The sequence below is a fragment of the Chiloscyllium punctatum genome, chromosome 10 (assembly GCF_047496795.1).
Source record: "Chiloscyllium punctatum isolate Juve2018m chromosome 10, sChiPun1.3, whole genome shotgun sequence".
In the NCBI taxonomy this organism is placed as follows: Eukaryota; Metazoa; Chordata; class Chondrichthyes; order Orectolobiformes; family Hemiscylliidae; genus Chiloscyllium; species Chiloscyllium punctatum.
In genome coordinates, this window is record NC_092748.1 from 110,370,680 (window position 1) to 110,389,961 (window position 19,282).

Here is a 19,282-nt window from a genome sequence, read left to right on the forward strand (position 1 = left end):
TCTCTCTCCACAATCAAACCAGATGTGAGTTCTACAGGAAAAACTGGGAGACAAGTCAGTGAGTTAGAATCGTGATGAAGTAATATTTAACAACTGGCTTGATTTTGGAAAACAATGGTGCAAATCATGTCCAAGCATCACTGCAGCATTGGACCGTGAATCAGACCAATGAGTCTCCAACATCGAGAATCCATGTGAACGTTTTTGATTTTGATTCATGTCCCTTCTTGATGATATTTTTGGACACCTTGTTTCAAATGTTTAGACTGAAGATAGTTCCAGATACCCATTTGCAATACAAAATATTTGATGTTCTTGCATGAAATGACATTTGCCGGGTTAAGTTCTAAAGCACCCCTGAGCTCATTTACGTAGATTCCTGTTTGCAATGTCAAACGTTCATAGGAAGATAAGAAGTGGGAACGGGTAGGCTACATTGCTTCTTGAACCTGGCCCACCATTCCATAAGAGTCACGCTAATCTTCCAGCTTAACCCCACGTTAACAGCTTCAATTAACAATCTTAAAGAAGCAATGTTTTTACTTGTGAATTAATATTCAAAATCATAGGGTTAACAAGATTGAAAGTAAATATTCAATTATTCAACATCTGAATATAACAATATTTAAACATAAAGTTCGGAGTAGCACTTACCGTAAGGTCAAGGGCGTTCACCAGTGTGACAGGAGACAAGCGTTGTGGGCTGACTGCATCTCATTGAATTCTGAATTCCTTTATTTCCTTTCCCATTCTCTTCATCATTGATTTTGATTCATGTCCCTTCTTGATGATATTTTTGGACACCTTGTTTCAAATGCTTAGACTGAAGATAGTTCCAGAAACCCACGAATTATTAAAGTGTTTCAGACAACCTTGTGTGAGTCCATTTTCTATCATTCCTCTCTTCCTTCTTAGGTCGTCTACAGACATCACCAGATCTCTCTGACTTCACTCGGAGATCTAAACATTAACGGCCTCCAAACTTCCATTCAAAACAACTTGTATCTGCAAGTTCCTGACAGCTTGCTGCAGCGTAGGTTCCCATCAAAGGAAAAATAAATCTGCTTGTGTGAAAAATTCTAAAAGTTCTGGACACAATTAAATGAATATGAAGAAAACCAATGGTAATGTCTTGTCAATCACATTGTTAAGGTTTGTTAACCCAATGCTAACATTACAATAAAGAGGTGGTGGGTTTTAAGTGGCTTTGAGCACATATAGATAAGGGACTAGTGAAACACTGATGTTGTGGGATATGTGTTAGAAGACTGTGCATCTGAAAAAAGCCTCTCTTTCTCTCTCTCTCTCCACATTGAAAAGCTAGATGTCTTGGTTCCTGTCGCACCAACTGGCTTGAAATCTATTAACAGCTGACAGCAATTCCATTTGGTTAACCATTCTATACCAAAGACACATCATTCAAATCAAAGTGCAATGACACATTGTATAAAGCACTGGCGGGATTAGATGTTTTAGGCTTTCAGCACTTGCATTTTACATTTTAGAAGCCTTGGGTGTAATGCACACTTTCTGTAGCCGCTACACTTACTTGTCACACTGAGATGCATCTAGTTATTTATCCACATCATTCCGCTAAAGAAGAGCATCAAAGGCCACCCCAATCTGCTGGCCAATATTTAATGGTAAACCTTATTCTTAAGCCTTCATGCGGTGAAACTGCTCCTACATACAGTGCTGTTAAGTAAGAAAGTCCAGGAGTTTGGCCCAGAAAGGAACAGCTGATATGTGACCAAGAGACAACAGCGTATAACTTCATGGGTCAATGAGAAGTGATGTTTCTTTGCATTTTCAAGTGGCTGGGATTTTAAAAATCAGTTTGCTTGTTTCTAGCAATTTGCAAATACTATGCCTCGTGCACTGTACAATTTGCTTGAACAATTCAATCATTGAGTCTGAAAATCAGCAGCAATTCAAGACTGAAGGGTCAGTAGTGTATAAGCAAGACAGTAAAGCAAAACTAGGAAAATAGTACCTTTCATAGTACCTTATGTGTTACAAGGCATCATACCTCATTGTTATAAATCAGCGCGTCCTCCAAAAGCCTTATGACTAACTCCACGGTAGTCATGTCTCACATGACTGCACGCCTTGTGCATCGTTCTTCAAATGTGTCCACAGCAGAAAAGAATGCTTTTAATCTGTTCAAATAAACTTTGGATTCACTCAAGCCCGGTTCTATAGGAAATGTTAGTATACTACATTCTCAGACAACTTTACCAAACAAAACATAACATTCACGAAATGCAAGAAACCACATAAAATTTACCAATGCAGAGTATTGCTCTACATCTCACCAATTCTTATCTCACTTCTTGAAAGGCTCAGCCTTATGTTCAGCTTTTACCTTCTAGTACTGTGTTGGATATAAGCCTTTCAAGTCTGTGACGGGATTCACACAGGTATGGTTTCTTCTGCTCCATTTTTTGCTCAAAGGTGACCTGTGAGCCCTGAGCAATGAGGTATCCTTACCTAAGATGGCTGAACGATCTCACAATGTTAAGGGTTGAATGGTTGGCTTTGCTGCTGCCCATTGATAGCAATGCCACAGGAGATGTAAAGTGCTCTTGCTACATTAAAGTAAACATCAAACATACGAACAAGCTAACTTCCACTTGATTTATATGGAAAACATTATTTTCTTTTGAATCAACCAGTGTAATGTTGAACTGAGATACATAGAAACAAGAGGTGAGCATTCAGCCCTTCAAATCTGCTCTCCCAAACTGATCACATATGTTGGAAAACTTCCACTCATTTCCCAATTCAGAATTTAAAAAATCATTAAACACACAGGAAGGCATTTCATCAACGAAAACCCTCAAGAGTGCTCAACCATTCAATTATACGTAGGGACACTACCACTGCACCACAAGAGTCTACAGAAGTGGTGAATGTGACCATTCAACTGTATCATGATTGATCTGTAACTTTACTTCAATTTTCTCCCTTACCTCTCTGTCATTTAAGAGCCTTAGTTGACCCCTTTGTATTGTCAGTTATATAACACATTTGTTACGTGTGTACTGCTTTCCACCACTTCTCTGACCCCAATAAAATCTTTACTTTCTCCAAATAATTCAGCATGTCAATGCATGCCCATTGCGCGGCCACGTTATGGCTCAATATTTCACTCATGTGGCATTGGGCACTAGAGTTCGCTTCAGTGCTCTTGGACTGAAAAGGAAAGATTAGTTCAAATTTCTGGAGGAAACAGGTGCTGGTTGATGTTAGGAGAGGATTTGGTGTATCACTTGGCAGCAAGCTCACCGGTTCTGATGTCTTCTCAAACTGGCCACCAAGGGAGTGCATCAGAGTCCACGGAACTACTTGAAGAAGATAATGATGGAGCTCTTTTAGAAACATGCCATTTTCTAACTTCTGTTGACACAAATGGCACATGATTGGTTCCTTTGCTGAGTGATAGGCCTTGCTGTGCAAAAGGACGGTTACATTTGCTAACAAGCAAATGCTATGACTAAGTCACTAACTGATTGGTATATGCTCAGAAATGTGTCAAATAAAACCAAAACACATAACGATGTTCACAGAAAAAAAAACTTTTCATTCACCATTGAAATATCTTTGTGAATCTGTTCTTTACAACCTGCCAACACTCAAGCCTAAATTTTCCAATCAGCATGTCAAACCAAATGGGTGACATGAGTTGGAGAGCTTCATCATCTATGTGCATGGAGGGGATGAATGCCCAATTAAGTGAGGTACCAGATGGCTTTCAGCTTTGTTCGGCTTCAAAGCCTTCAGGAGGATGAGACAGAAGTAGCAAAAACCAAATTTGAGCAACAAGAGAGGATTAAATCTCACTTTCTTACAGTCAGGAAAATAACTCCACAATAGAATGGTCCAACATAATGAAAGCTCTGGTCACTTCCCGAGAGACTAAAAGATTAGTAGTTCAACTTACTGTCTTTTTCTCTTCCTTTTCAGCTCTCTACCCATTGAAGAAGTTACTCATGCTGGTACGGAAAATATTAAATCCATAAATAGTGAGAGGATAAACAACAGGACATCGCATCAGAGGTACAGAAAACTTCTCCTTGTAAAGGTCAACCTTGACTGCAGAGAGGAAGTTCGTAACAAGTTAATTTCTTTCCAAACGCCAGTCTGGCTGGCAGGGAGATGGTGATGTAGTAGCATTGTCACTAGACTAGCAATCCAGAGGCCAGGTGAATGGTCTGTGGACATCGGTTCAAATCTCATGATAATACTGAGTGAAATTTGAATCCAGCTAATGCATCTGATATTAAAAGTTACTTTCAGCAATGATGGCCATGAAATTATTGCCATGAGAAACCCATTTGGTTCATTAACACCCTTTGGGGAATGAAATCTACTGTCCTTACCTGGTCTGGCTTTCATGTGACTACAACTATGTGAGCTGCCCATAAAATGCTTAAGCAAGTCTCTCAGTTCAAGGGCAATTAGGGATGGGCACCATTCTTGCCAGTGATGCCTATATCCCGTGACAGAACGAACAGCTGAAAACTGTTTATAGTCCCTAAAACAAATCAAATAATTGATAAGAACCAAAGTGCTGCTCAGCAAAAGGCAATATGCATGGAAATAGTTTCATGAAAGATACAACTGCTGTTTGCTTGTTAAATCTGTGTACGTCACACACGCTTTGCAAAGCATTTAGGCCAATGGTACAATCTGCAGGAATAATGAAGATCTGGATTTGATTATGCCCCATGATTAATGAGCAGGTCGACTTCACATGGGCATAGCTCAGTAGCTAGTGCTTTTGCCTTTGCCTCAAAGTTAAAGGGTATACATATAAGCCCGAGTCTAGAGGTTCGAGCACAACAACCCAGGCTTGCCACTCCATTGTGGATCATTGTTGGGTGTGGTGTCCTTCAGATGAGGTATTAAATCTGAGTACCCAGTCTGCGCTCTGTTATCACATAGAATACCATGGTGCTACTTCAAAGAAGTGCAGGGGTGTTCTGGCCAATATTTATCCCTCAACCAATACAACTAAAATAAATATTGCATTTCTCTGATACTTTATAAGGGGCCCTGCTGATGCAAATTGATTGTTAATTTTCCAAATTCACAAACAGGAATTCTGCTTCAAAGGTAATTCAATGGCGCTGGGACACCCGAAGGTTGTGAAATACATTAAATAAATGCAGGTTCTTTTAAGTCAGCCAGGATGACCCTCCAACTCACCTCAACAGCCAACAAACAACAGTCAGGGATGCTTTTACTGACCAGTGTCCTTGCCGGTGGAGACTGGGAATGTGAGGAGAACTTGGTTGAGTCATTTTGCTCTCACTAGTTAAACTCTGACACTTTATGTTAAAAATGATTGGCATAAAAGTCTGTGTGTGACATTTGGGAAAATCTTTTCACACAGCGAGTGACCAGAGTCTGGGATACACGGCCTAAGATGTGGTGAAGGCCGTGTCCACTGAATGATTATCTGAGAAAAGTTAAGGGGAGGAGGTGTATTGTTCATTCAGAGAGTTGGTGCAGATATTATGGGTGGAATGGTCTCCTTCTGTGAAGTAACAATTCTTTTATTTGATGAGTCAGAGCTAATGAATTCATAGAAATTAGGGGAGACGAAGTCCAAAGCTGCTTTCTGCCACTAGTTTAAATTGGGACTCTCGGCATTTTAGGAATTGTTTTGTCTAACACAGTGGAACATTCATTCTGCAAATTCTTCAGCTACCAGAGTAAGTTATTCTGACCTCCTCAAAGGTCTCCCTTCCCCTTAAAAAGCCAAAATCCCATTCCTCTTCCCAACAGGACAGAAACCAATCAGACAGCTCAGAATGTTACCTATTGCAAATCATTTCCCAATTCTTTCCCACCCTCTGTTAAATCATTGTAGCATAAATTTAGAGGACATTCAATCCTGGACAAACTACCTGCTCATACATGTCCAGGGTTGGCCACCAGGACACAAGGGAGACATTCAAGGCAGAGAAGTACAAAGAAGACATAAGGTTGACCATTTTTGTGAACGGGAGGTTGCATATTACTTTTCCTCAGAGTTGACAGCAGCTTTCGAGGCTCTTTTTGTACATCTCCTCTTCCCCATCTCACCCCCAGTTCATTCTCTCTTCATATTTATGAGAATAATAGCTTCCAAGCTGCGCTTTTGCCATTGGTTCGCACATCACTGAAACACAATTAAAAGTACACCACCTAAGCCTGTTAGATGGTCCACTGGAAGAAATGGGCTAAATGCAGTCGAGATCCTCTGCCTCTTCCTCATGACTCACACAAATATAAAACTCAACTGTGCCTCATTTCATTTCCAACTCACAAAATCTGAATGTGATTTTTCCTGTCAAAAACGCAACTCTCCTGGACTGTTGCTTGTGAGTGCCTTGCGCAGCCAATCTTTGGCTGCCACATTTCCCTGTACCTTTGAGAGTGGTTCAAAACTTGGCAAATCGAAGCTGTTCCTAAACAGCCGAGGCCTGCTGTTTCTGCTGGTAAATTCCCAGGCTTTGCATGTGTCACAAGAAGTATATCACTGGCCATGACGGCACACTAGCTCATACACACTCCTATAACTTAAGGAAGTGACAGCAAATTTGGAATATGGGCAACAAGACATGTCTGGAGCAATACAGCTTGTGCCCGGCCCCAGAGATGTGCAAACACAAAGACCAAATGTGTGTTCAAATCTTCTTACAAAACGTACTAGGTTCAAGATTGATTTTTCTCATCCTTGAGCACAGTGGCCAGAAGAGGGAGGAATGTTGAGGGTTTTTTTTGAAAAACGTAGACGGCCTCCCCCCAGTCCACAACCCAGAAGGAAAAAAACAGTAAAACCCCATGAATGACACACACTAGTCCAACTCATCTTGTATAAATCAAACTGGAGCTTCAGTGTGTGCATTCCAAAGTATTACTGTTTTCCTTTTCCCTCTGGGATGTGACAGTCCATGCTGGAATGTTGATAACAGGCATGGGCAGCAGATTCTGAACACTCAAGTCTCTCCATCTGCACTATAGTTGACCAGTCTACACAAACCTGCAAAGGGTGAGCGAGACTGAAAAACAAGTACTGATGCCTTTCTGGAAAGATTTTTGCTTTATGCAAGGATGCTGGCAAACCAGCAGTTAAAAGATACTTTTATAATTAAGGTAACATCCCTTTAAATGGCTAACCTTGAGGAATTGAGACCTGCTCCTTTAAAAGGGGTAAGGAGACCAGGCACTGAAAACATACAAAATCGCCTTTCAGTAAAATGCTGGATGTTTTCTTTTCTACAGACTTGACAGTCTCACTGTGCCACCCCCTCTCTCAACCCACCTCCGCGGCCCCATTAATATTATAGTCCTACCCGCCTACACATCCTCAAGAATGGAATACACTTATTTGGCTTCAGGATCCACAGAATGTAAAGTGGAGATGAGGTTTCCATGGTAACCCACCATGGCATCAGGGCCTAGAGCCAGGCATCAGGCCTGCCCTTAAGAGAGCTGTTTATCAAAGTCACTAAGATAACAGTGTTCAATTATTTATTTGCTGAGGGAAATGTGAGTATTAAATCTTTAAACATCTGCAATTTTACAAAAAATTGTGTAACTTCTACAGACAAAAAATATAAAATAGCATCATTATGGGAAATGAAAGTCCTAGAGCCCAGCATTTTGTTCCTGAATGAGACTGACTTTATCAACAAAAAATTAAAATAAAATGACATTTTGGAATTTTCTACGAGAACTCAATTTCCATCAACTTAATAAGTCAGATTCCTCCGTCCTTCATTACCTGCATACATACTGTCCATTGAGCTTCACGCAATGGGTTTCCATTTTAATTTCCTTCATTCAGCGCCTATGAATTTGGACGCTGTATCAATATTATCATGAACTAGTGATTCTTGCTAGAAAATGCATGTATGTGGACAGAGTGTATGAATGACAATGGGACTTTCATCATACTAGAATCAAATAACACATCAAACTTCATCCTCATATCTCAAACATGAGAAAAGATCCACTTAAAGCAGTAATTTTACAAGCATTTGAGGGCTTTCAGTGTATAAGTTCTCAATATTTTAGTGGCTCTGTGTGGCAACTGAGGTGGGCAAGAGAGTAAACACCCAGGACTGCATACATAATACGTATAACTTGCTTAAGAAACAACCTCTTCTCTTCTCCCCATGTTGCAAACATTATCTTCAAATATTCAGTTTTGGATACATATGTTCACTGTCCTCAATACATTTGGTTGCCCCTCAGCCAATATAAATTGGAAATAGCACTAAAGAGACTAAATATTAGAACTCAGTATCTCAATTCTTCAACTTTAATATCAGTCATTCCAATTTAAGTCCGCCAGCATTGACAATAAGAAGCTGTGTTTAAATTGTGCTCCCACAGGGGCCTGTACACTGGGACACACTTGGGGGCTACATCAAAGAATTGCTTGGATTAGAGTCAAGAAGCTTGATGAAAAACATTCATTGGAAACATCATTTTCTGGTACATTTGTGTTCTAAATGTAAACATTCTACAAAGAATACATTAGGGTATATGCATAAATGTACATTTTGTAGGCGATGAGAAATTCCAGTTGGGATCTCAGAAGATGTCCTGAAACTAAGTTTTTGCGTGAAATAATTTTGTGTGTGTTTGGAAATCAGATTTTGAAAATTCAAAGAATCACAGGGTTTCTGGGTGTGACAGGGTCAGTAAGCAAGGACAGGTGAGCAAACTGAAAGAACAGTTTTCTTGAGAGGGACAGATATTGGAGACTGTACCTTTATAAAGGAACATCTAGTGTACACAGCAAGTGGATCAGTCAGTCTTGTGAAAATAAAAATACCTGGTTTGATCAGTGCAGAGTTAGCTAATATCACCTGATAAAGAGGATGGGGTTTGTTCAAATATTGCAGAGGAGGACAGAGGAAAACATTCAACATATACAAACGCGTAAATGCACAATGAAATCTTCCTAACGAAATTGGAGGACAACTCTCCTTTAAGAATAATAATCCTGCTTTTTCAACATTGCAACTAGCCAGAGAAGCCACCGAGACAGTATAGTTGACTAAAACCTTGGCTCTTCTTTTCATACCATTTTTGCATGACTCAAAAATAAAAATGACTTTGTAAGCTGTTGCATAATATAGGGAGACTCCTCTCAAGTCCACCTCGGCTCAATAAACCGCTTCATTAATTAAAAGTTGGAAGGTGTGCCAATGTCGACAGCAATCATTGGTAAAAGAGCCAGACCTGGACATGACCCAGTGGAATTGTAATAAAATGGAGAATGGATTTTATAATTGCCTTGGCAGGCTGCTTTGCGTTGTGGTTAGTCCTGGCTCTGTTAATACTCAGAATACTTAACTCAGCTTTTCCATACAGAGCTGATGATTTGGTGTAAACCAATTCATTAGCTACATGAACAAGAACACAAAGACAGAGTGAGCTGTAATGTATGGCCCAAGTATTTGGTCCCAAAGTTTGCAAATACCACACACCACTCTATCAGTCCAGTTTGCCTGCCAACAATATTCAGTCCCAGTGGCTAGTCCCACTGTCAGTTTAATTTATTGACCATTCCTAAATTAGCTATTTAATTGAAACCATATGCTCTCTCAATATAAGACTTTAAAGCCTATTTATAGATTATACAACACCCATTTTTAAGGTTCAGTATCAAAGTACTATTTAGAATCAAAAATACCATAATGGGATCATTCATTATGATGATATCACTGTACAAGCAAATCAGAAACCAAGCAAATGCAACTATGGCAGCTGATGGAATTTACATTCAATACTAAATGTAATTAAGCTTTGAAAGTCTACAGTTGTAAGCTAGTTGTCAGCAATGGTGATCACAAAACTATCACTGGGTGGCGTAAAAACTCATTTGGTTCACTGAGATCCCTTAGGGAAGAAAATCCATTGTCCCTGGCTACACTTGACTCCAGAGACACAGCAATGTAGTCGAATCTCACTGCTCCCTCTGGAAAAGCAGGATGGGCAACAGATGATGACATTGCCAGTGATGCCTACATCCCATGCTTAGAATAAAGAGAAAAAAATTCAAGAGGCAAATCAAGATGGTCTTCATGAGGACATTAGCTTGACGGATGCTGACCAATTACATCATAACACTGAAAAGCTTTAACAGCTCACCTAAGATTTCCCAGCATGTATCGATGTCTCAGTAGTAACCCAGTCTTGTATAGCACTACTGTATCAGCTCCAGAAGCAGTCAATAAAAATAGTTTTTATTTGCAAACAAACATAGACTGCAGTAATTCAAGAAGGCAGCTTATCACCATGTTCTCAAGGGCAACTAGGGATGGGCAATACGGTAAATGCTGGCCCAGACAGAGATGCCCACATCCATGAATGAATAATAAAGAAACTAAGCAAAAATCCATCCTGGCACAGAAATGGTGGACCAAACAGCTTTGTTCTGCATTGCACTTTGGTGACTCTGTGAGAAGTGATAGACCACATCAACGCCACGTGTACCCAATCCATTCAAGGAAGATAATAAGGAACTAGCTAAACCCCCTTCAAAGCACACCTTTTTCAATTATAATCTTACCTGTTTCCACAGGAAGGGGTCCACCAGGTTCCTCTGCCAAGATATACCAAGGTGGAGGGCTGACAAGAGAATTCCACTGATAACTGCTGCTCTCATTCGGACGGGCAGCAAGGTGTAGATGATATAAATGAAGAAGATGGTCCACCAGATCCCCTCTGATGCAGAACGAGGCTCTACCAACAGCAGCCCAATGATCTCCACCGCCAGGATCACCAGAATGAGCAAGTAGCAGATGATCCACATGTGGTCCTGGTGGAATCCGTTACGATTGCAGACCACCATCAGGGTGAGCACCAGGACGATGGTCACGGCCAAGACCACCAGGTACGGCAGCTCGTAGCTCCCCTGGACACAATGGAAAGCCAGCAGGACGGCGCAGACTAGCACCAGAACCCCCATCAGCATGGTCAAGCTGCTCTGGTTCAAACGGAAGAAATAACGCTGGTACAGCCTCTCCAACTTCTCGGACTGGAACTTCTTGGACTGGAAGATCCGAAACAGTCGGTGACAACAATCCGCAAAGGAGATGTCAACATCAGAGGCCGAGGAGTCAATATCAGCCAACTTCGACATGGCCCCCTCCTCTAGTCCCACCTCCACTGACTTCGGTCGCACCTCCCCGTCCAGACGGAACTGATGCCTGGCCCGGAGCACGCTATTTCGGCTTGCTGACCCACCTTCCCTGTCTAGCTGCTCCTGCCAGGCAGACTTGGAGCGGAAGCTGAGCCTGCTGGATTTCCCGGGTAGTTGTCGCTGGCCGTCCTCCTCATCCTCCTCTTCACCCTTCCATCGCTTATCCCTGGCTCTTCCGCTGGGGATCGAGATCCCATTGGCTCGGGACTGCAAGGTGCCCACCTCGCCCTCTGTCCAGGCTGCTCGGTGCTCGTTACCGCCTGCAGGAGCTGACCCAGCGCCAGGGGGGCTCACACTGTTTGCTCTGGACATGGCCTCCAACCTCCCACCCTCCCCTCAAGTCTCCCTCTTCAAACTGCTTCCTCAAAATCCAATTCTCCACACGCGTAAAAGCACTCCTGATGCCGCTTGGTCCCAATTTCAATTTAAATTTTAATAATTGTGCTCCTTCTTGGAAGAATTCTCCCAAATCGCTGAATCCCATCAACTCCGGGGCAAAATTGCAAATTCCAGCCTTTTCTTAAAATATAGGTACATCAGCAGCCCTTTAAACTGGGCAGAAATCTGAAGTTTTTATTTTCTGGATTGACCATTACCTCCCAGATGTGTCACCAGTTGATCTTCAACTAAATCCAGCTTTAAGGAAAATTTCTCTGAAGCTGGTTGGTGGCTTCTCCATTTTAAGCCTATAGCTCACTAAGGATATGCAATATAACATATGTATTTCTCAGTTAAAATGAAGCCTTCTGGACGTACACAGCCTGCAAGGCATTGTGCAGCGGTTATGACGGTCCTGAAAGAGCTCCCATTTACTCCCCTCTCAATGTTCCTCGTCCACGGGTCAGGAGAATGGAAAGTTCGGCAGTGTTGTCTCTTCTGATCAGTCAGCGGGACGTGGAAGCAACCGCACCAGTCAGTTTTTCTCCCTTTCTCTCGGGGAAGTGTTCACACTCGTTCAGTTCCTCCATCGCTCCGGCTGAGTGAAGGAATAGCACTGACCATTCATCGCCCCCTCGCCTGGACACCACTGGGGCGGCGCAAGACAAGAGAACAGCGTTTTATAGACTGGCAATAATATCACATAGGGAGAGAGGGAGAGGGAGATCAGCGCTGCTCCCTCCAGCGCGGCTCCTGTCTAAATGCAGGCGAGGTATGGCCATCAGTTCAGCAGCAATTCTGTCGTCGATTTGCACATCAACGATGCGTGAGCGTTTTGTCCTGTTTTATTTTAAATAGAGACAGACAGAGAGAGAGAGAGAGAGAGACTCTCAACACGTTGCCGATGGTGCACTACAGAAAGCATATGAATGTGTTCCAGCTACTTCCAATATTGTCTCTTGACCACCCTCCCCATCAAAATGAAACGGCATTGGTTTTTGCACAGAGGCTAACAGGGAGACATCTTGCAGGATGGTAAAGATCGATTCTTAATGGGGGAAAAAAAAGGTTGAAATATTGCGGAATGCAGTTGAGCAGGAAGGGGAGGGGAAGTGGGCTGGGGGAGGAGAATGCTTAAATCTTAGATTAAAATGAAAGATCCGACTGAAGCAGTTAGACTGAGATGAATCGGGGTGCACCTTCTCAGGGTGGACATTGTGGTGAGAGTCCGCAACCTCTTTTGTTACATCTCAGTCACTCAAACTTGATACACGGCCAAGTGGACCCGCCTTTCTACGGGCTCTCATTGGTCCGCTCTCCCCTTGCTAGCCTCTCGATTGGCCGGTGACGTCACAATGGCTCAATCAGGTTTGACTGCGGCGGCCCTCGCCCAGCCCCAATTCCGGGCCCGATTTTAACTCCGGCAGCGCTGTATCGCTTCCCTCTCCCGTGGCCGAGCGCTCTGCGCGAAAGTCCTACCCATCATCACAGAATGGATGCTAGCGCAGACGGAGGCCATTTGGCCCCACTGTACCTGCCCTGTTTTCCAAACCCCAGTGTCAAACTCCTGCCTTTCTCCCCCATATCCACAATCGACGAATTGAACCTGCCCCCAACACAGTTCCAAGCAGTGCATTCCAAACCTTTAACTACTCACTGTAAAAATGTGTTTTTCTCATATCACCCATGCTTCTTTTGAACATCACTAAATGGCATCAGAATTATTGGATGGTTGTTTTTGACTGGCGCAGATTCGATGGGTCAGAGGACTTTTACCTGCATTGTAGACCTCTGTGACTCAATGTATGCCCTTTTTTTTGGTTTATCAATTCAACCCATCATGGAGGCCCAACCAAGGGAGGAGGGCAGATTTCCTTCTCTAAAGGACATAAGATTGGGTTGGGATATCTGGTCAGCACGGACGAGTTGGACCAAAGGGTCTGTTTCCATGCTGTACATCTCTATGACTTTAAGTGAACAAGATGTTTGTTTACAGCAATCAATCTAAAACCAGGGTGTTATGCATAAACAAGGGAGACTATAGTGGGATGAGGAAGGAGTTGGCTAAATCAGACTGGGAACACAAGTTATATGGTGGAGCATAGAACATTACAGCACAGTACAGGCCCGTTGGCCCTCGATGTTGTGCTGACCTGTAGAACCAATATGAAGCCCATCTAAATTACACTATTCCGCTCTTGTTCTTATACCTATCCAATGACCATTAAATGCCCTTAAAGTTGGTGAATCTACTGTTGCAGACAGTGTGTTCCATGCCCCTACTACTCTGAGTAAAGATACTACCACCTCTGACATCTGTCCTATATCTATCACCCCTCAATTTGAAGCTATGTTCCCCTCGTGCTAGCCATCGCCATCAGAGGAAAAAGGCTCTCACTTTCCAACCTATCTAACCCTCTGATTATCTTACATGTCTTAATTAAGTTGCCTCTCAACCTTCTCTCTAACGAAAACAGCCTCCAGTCCCTCAGCCTTTCCTCGTAAGACCTCCCCCCCCCCCCCCCCCCCCCCCCCCATACCAGGCAACATCAGTTGAGGAACAGTGGAGGACTTCCAAAGAGATTTTTCACAGTGCTCAAGGAAAGTATATTCTGGTCAAAAACAAGGATAGCAAGGGTAGGAAGGGCCAGCCTTGGATAACCAAGGAAATAAAGGAAGACAATTAAAAGCTCAGGCTTACAAAGTATCCAAGAGTAATGGGAAACAAGAAGATTGGGAAAACTTTAAAAAGCAACAAAGAACTTTGAGCAAGCAATAAAGAAAGGAAAGATAGATTATGAATGCAATCGAGCACAGAGTATAAAAACTGGAAAGCGTTTTTCTATATATAAAAACGGAAGAGGGTGGCTAAAGTGGACATAGGTCCCTTGCAGGATGAGAAAGGGAATTAATATTGGGTAATGCTGAAACAAGGTCTTGAATAACTATTTTGTGTCCATATTCACAGTGGACGATGTGTCTAATATGCCAAAGAATGATGTTCAGGATACGATTCAATTGTTATCACTAAAGGATTAGTGTTGAGCAAACGTGAGGGTCTAAAGGTAGATGGGTCCCCTGGTGCTGATGGAGTGCATCCCAGGGGGCTGAAAGAAATGGCAGAAGTTATAGTAGATGCGAGTTAGTGGTAATTTACCAAACTTCACTGGACTCTGGGCAGGTCCCGGTGGAGTGGAAGACCGCTGTTTTAAAAAAAAGAGTGTAGGCAAAAGACAGGCAAAATAGGCCAGTTAGCTTAACATCTGTGGTCAGGAAAATGCTGGAGTCTATCATTTAAGAAGAAATAGTAAGACATCTGGATGGAAAGGGTTCCATCAGGCAGACGCAGCGTGGATTCAGGAAGGGAAGGTTATGGAGCTCTTTGAGGATGTAATAAGTGAGGTGGATGGAGGGGAACAGATGGATGTTGTATATTTGGATTTCCAAAGGTGTTCGATAAGATGCCACATAAAAGACTCATCCATAAGATAAGAATGCATGGAGTTGCAGGGAATGTACTAGCATGGAAAGAGGACTGGTTCACCAATAGAAAGCAGAGAATTGGGGTAAATGGGTGTTTCTCTGGTTGGAGATCAGTGGTGAGCAGGTCAGTGTTGGGCTCACAACTTCCCATGATATATATAAATGATTTGGAAGAGGAGACCGAGTGGAGTATATCCAAGTTTGTTGTTAACACTGAATGGAAAGTCAAATTGTGCAGAGGATGTGTAGGGTTTGCAGAGAGATTTATATTGGTTAAGTGAGTGAGCAAGGGTCTAGCATATGGAGTACAATGTTGGCAAATGTAAGGTTATCCACTTTGGAAATAAAAATAGTAGGTCAGAGTATTATTTAAATGGTTGCAGTATGCTGTTGTGCAGAAGGACTAAGGAGTGCATGTACATGAATTGGTAAAGGTTGATATGCAGGTGCAACACATAGTCAGGAAGGCAAATGGAATATTGGCTTTGATTGCGAGAGCAGGGAGGTTCTGCTGCATTTGTACAAGGTGTTTGTGAGGTCACACCTGGAGTATTGTGCGCCGCCTTGGTCACCTTACCTGAGGAAGGATACACTGGCTTTGGAGCTGGTGCAGAGGAGGTTCACCAGGTTGATTCCAGAGATGACGGGGTTACCCTGTGAGGACAGGTTGAGCCGCCTGGCACTGTACTTGCTAGAACTTAGAAGAATGAGAGGGGATCTTATAGAAGCATATAAAATTATGAAAGGGATAGATAAGATAGAGACAGGCAAGTTGTTTCCGCTGGCGGGTGAGACTAGGACTAGGGGACATGGCCTCAAGGTTAGGGGGAGTAGATTTAGGACAGAGATGAGGAGGAACTGTTTTTCCCAGAGAGTAGTGAATCTATGGAATTCTCTGACCAAGGAAGCAGTAGATGCAGCTTCATTAAGTATATTCAAGACACAATTAGATGAGTTTTTGCATGGCAGGGGAATTAAGGGTTATCGGGAAAATGCAGGTAGGAGGATAGATCAACTGTAATCTTAATGAATGGCAGAGCAGGTTCGACGGGCCAAATGGCCTACTCTGCTTCTATTACTATGAAACTACGAAATCAACGGTGGTTTCATGGTTGCCATGAGACTAGCTTTTAATTCCTGGTTTGTAATTGAATTTGAGTTTCACCATATGTCTGGAATGACTTTAAATCAGGTGTGAGGGAGTTTACGTATTCTCACCGTGTCAGCGTGGGTTTCCTCTGGGTGTTCCAGTTTCCTCCCACAGTCCACAGATGTGCAGGTTGGCTGTGCTAAATTATCCATAGTTTCCAGGGATGTGGTGGCTTAGCCATGAGAAATGTGGGGTTGCAGAGATAGGGTGAGTGTCTGGGTCTGGGTGGGATGCTCTTCAGAGGGAGCACAGACTCAATGGGCCAAAATGGTCTGCTTCCTCACTTTAGGGGTTCTATGGTTCAACGTTACAAGATGGAAGGTCAGATCTGGCTTAGGTGTCAGAAAGTTGTTCATTTCCCTTGGAAGAACAGACTTTTGGAGCAGGTTGCCAGCTGTGGACTTAGCTAGAATATACTGCATGAATATACTGAATTTGGCCTAACCAGTCCATGTTGATATTTCACTCCATTCAAGCCTCCTCCCATCCTTCCCTATATAACTCTTTCAGCATTACCCTCTGCTCCCTTAAAAATAACTCCAAAGAGGCTGGCATACCATCACCAAGTCACCCTTTGTGGCGGATACTACCACCCCACCAACCTCCACATACATCGTATCATCCATCGTCATTTCCGCCACCTCCAAACAGACCCCACTACCAAGGATATATTTCCCTCCCCTCCCCTATCAGCGTTCCGAAAAGACCACTCCCTCCGTGACTCCCTCGTCAGGTCCACACCCTCCACCAACCCAACCTCCATTCCCCTGCAACCGCAAGAAATGCAAAATTTGCGCCCACACCTCCCCCCTTACTTCCCTCCACGGCCCCAAGGGATCCTTTCATATCCGCCACAAATTCACCTGCACCTCCACACACATCATTTACTGCATCCGCCGCACCCGATGTGGCCTCCTCTATATTGGGGAGACAGGCCGCCTACTTGCGGAACGTTTCAGAGAACACCTCTGGGACACCCGTACCAGCCAACCCAACCACCCCGTGGCTCAACACTACAATCCCCCTCCCAATCCACCAAGGACATGCAGGTCCTTGGACTCCTCCATCGCCAGACCATAGCAACACGACAGCTGGAGGAAGAGCGCCTCATCTTCCGCCTAGGAACCCTCCAACCACAAGGGATGAACTCAGATTTCTCCAGTTTCCTCATTTCCCCTCCCCCCACCTTGTCTCAGTCCCAACCCTCGAACTCAGCATCGCCTTCTTGACCTGCAATCTTCTTCCTGACCTCTCCGCCCCGACCCCCACTCTGGCCTATCACCCTCACCTTAACCTCCTTCCACCTATCGCATTTCCAACGCCCCTCCCCCAAGTCCCTCCTCCCTACCTTTTATCTTAGCCTGCTTGGCACACTTTCCTCATTCCTGAAGAAGGGCTCATGCCCGAAACGTCGATTGTCCTGCTCCTTGGAAGCTGGCTGACTTGTTGCACTTTTCCAGCAACACATTTTCAGCTCATTACAATCAGTACAATCCTCCCCTACTGAATCTGACAACATAGGCCAGTTCTCTTTTTTTTGTCGCTCCTCCTGGGGTATTATAGCACTGGGTCAGGACCCTCAAACTCTGCCTAAGATACAAGCAGTGTCTAACACAGAGTAGCTCACCTCTTGCACCTGGAGCACCTTGAAAGAAATTCATTCTCTTCTTCAGGCAGCAAAGGCATCAATGTGGCTACATCCATTTCAACTTCCGAGGTTTCCTCAATACTTGATGGAATGGGAGAACCCATGGGTTCTGGAACAATTGGGGAGCCTTTCAAGGAACTGGGCACCTTTTGCTCCTGCAGCATTTGCAAGTTTGCAGCTTTCATACGCTCCACATGCATGTTCAGGACTGTCACACCGACCCGAATGTTATATGTTACTGGACCAACATTGCATTGAAGATGTCTCTTACCCAAGTAGGCCATTCCCGTGGTTCCTGCACCAAACTTCGTCCCCTAATGTAAACCGTCTTTCTCACTTTATGGAGTCTTGTGTCTGGCATTGGCGTTCCTGATGCCATGCCCCAGGTCCGTGAAGATCAATTTTAACCTGGTGCAGAGTCTTCTCTCCATTAGCAACTTTGCTGGAGCTATCCCTGTAGTTGCATGAGGGGTGGTCTAATAATCAAATAGGAGCTGGGACAGTTTGGTATCTAGTGAAACTGTGTGTGTTTTCAAAGTTTGGATTGCCTTTTCTGCCAGAGTATTGAATGATGGATGGTATGACGCTGTCCTTATAAGTCGAATACCATTCAACTTTAGGATATTCAAATATCCAGCTGGTAAACGATGGCCTGTTATCCCGGCCAATACGTCCGGGAGTGCATGTATTGCAAAAGATGCATGCAGTTTTTCTATTGTTATCCACATGTTTGATGAATGAACTCTATATACATCCAGCCACTTTGAGTGGGCGTCCACAATGACTAAGAACATTGAGCCCATAAAAGGACCTGCATAGTCAACATGAAACTGGGTCCAGAGTTTACCCAGCCATTCCCACAAACGTGGGGAAGATACTGGCTGTAATTTTTGTCTTTCTTGGCACTGCCACACCAACATGGCTATATCTGCAACCAATCTGGCCACCAGACAGAACTACTTACCAGCATCTTCATTTTGGAAACCCAGGGATGACCCTGGTTGAGGTCAGCCAATATCTGGTGGAGACCTTTGCTCGGGGCAATCAGTCTTGCTCCCCACAATAATATGCCGTCCTCCACTGTGATCTGGTCCAAAACATTTCAGTTCTGGTTATGATGGCCCTTTGGTCTCCCACCGTCACCACCCATTATGACAGCCCTTTAGTTTCCCCCCAGCTGATTCAGTTTTGCCAGAACCGGATCTTTCTGTGTCCAAAGTCTTATATTGTGATTTGTGACTGGAAGTGTCCAGAAAATTTAAAACCATTACAGATTCTTCCAGTGGCATTACCATCAGTGGTGTATCTGCTGGTGGGAAGCAGCTCAATACATCTGCGTTTGCTACTTGGTCTCCACTCAGTATTAGAGAACAATGCTGAACTTGGTCTGAAGCTATGGACAGCACTGCCT

At 43.5% G+C, this 19,282-nt stretch overlaps 1 protein-coding gene across 4 annotated transcripts in view; it reads right to left on the reverse strand.

Moving 5' to 3' along the window:
• Positions 1 to 12,835, reverse strand: part of adcy5 (adenylate cyclase 5) — a 429,739-nt gene extending 416,904 nt beyond the window's left edge. For 2 of the 4 annotated variants that reach the window (XM_072579926.1, XM_072579927.1), the window contains exon 1: positions 10,580 to 12,835. In XM_072579926.1, coding sequence (XP_072436027.1) covers positions 10,580 to 11,524 — 945 coding nt within the window. In that variant the 5' untranslated portion in view covers positions 11,525 to 12,835. The remainder of the gene's footprint in view (positions 1 to 10,579) is intronic. The other 2 variants (XM_072579925.1, XM_072579924.1) reach the window with 2 other exon arrangements.
• Positions 12,836 to 19,282: the final 6,447 nt, after the last annotated feature.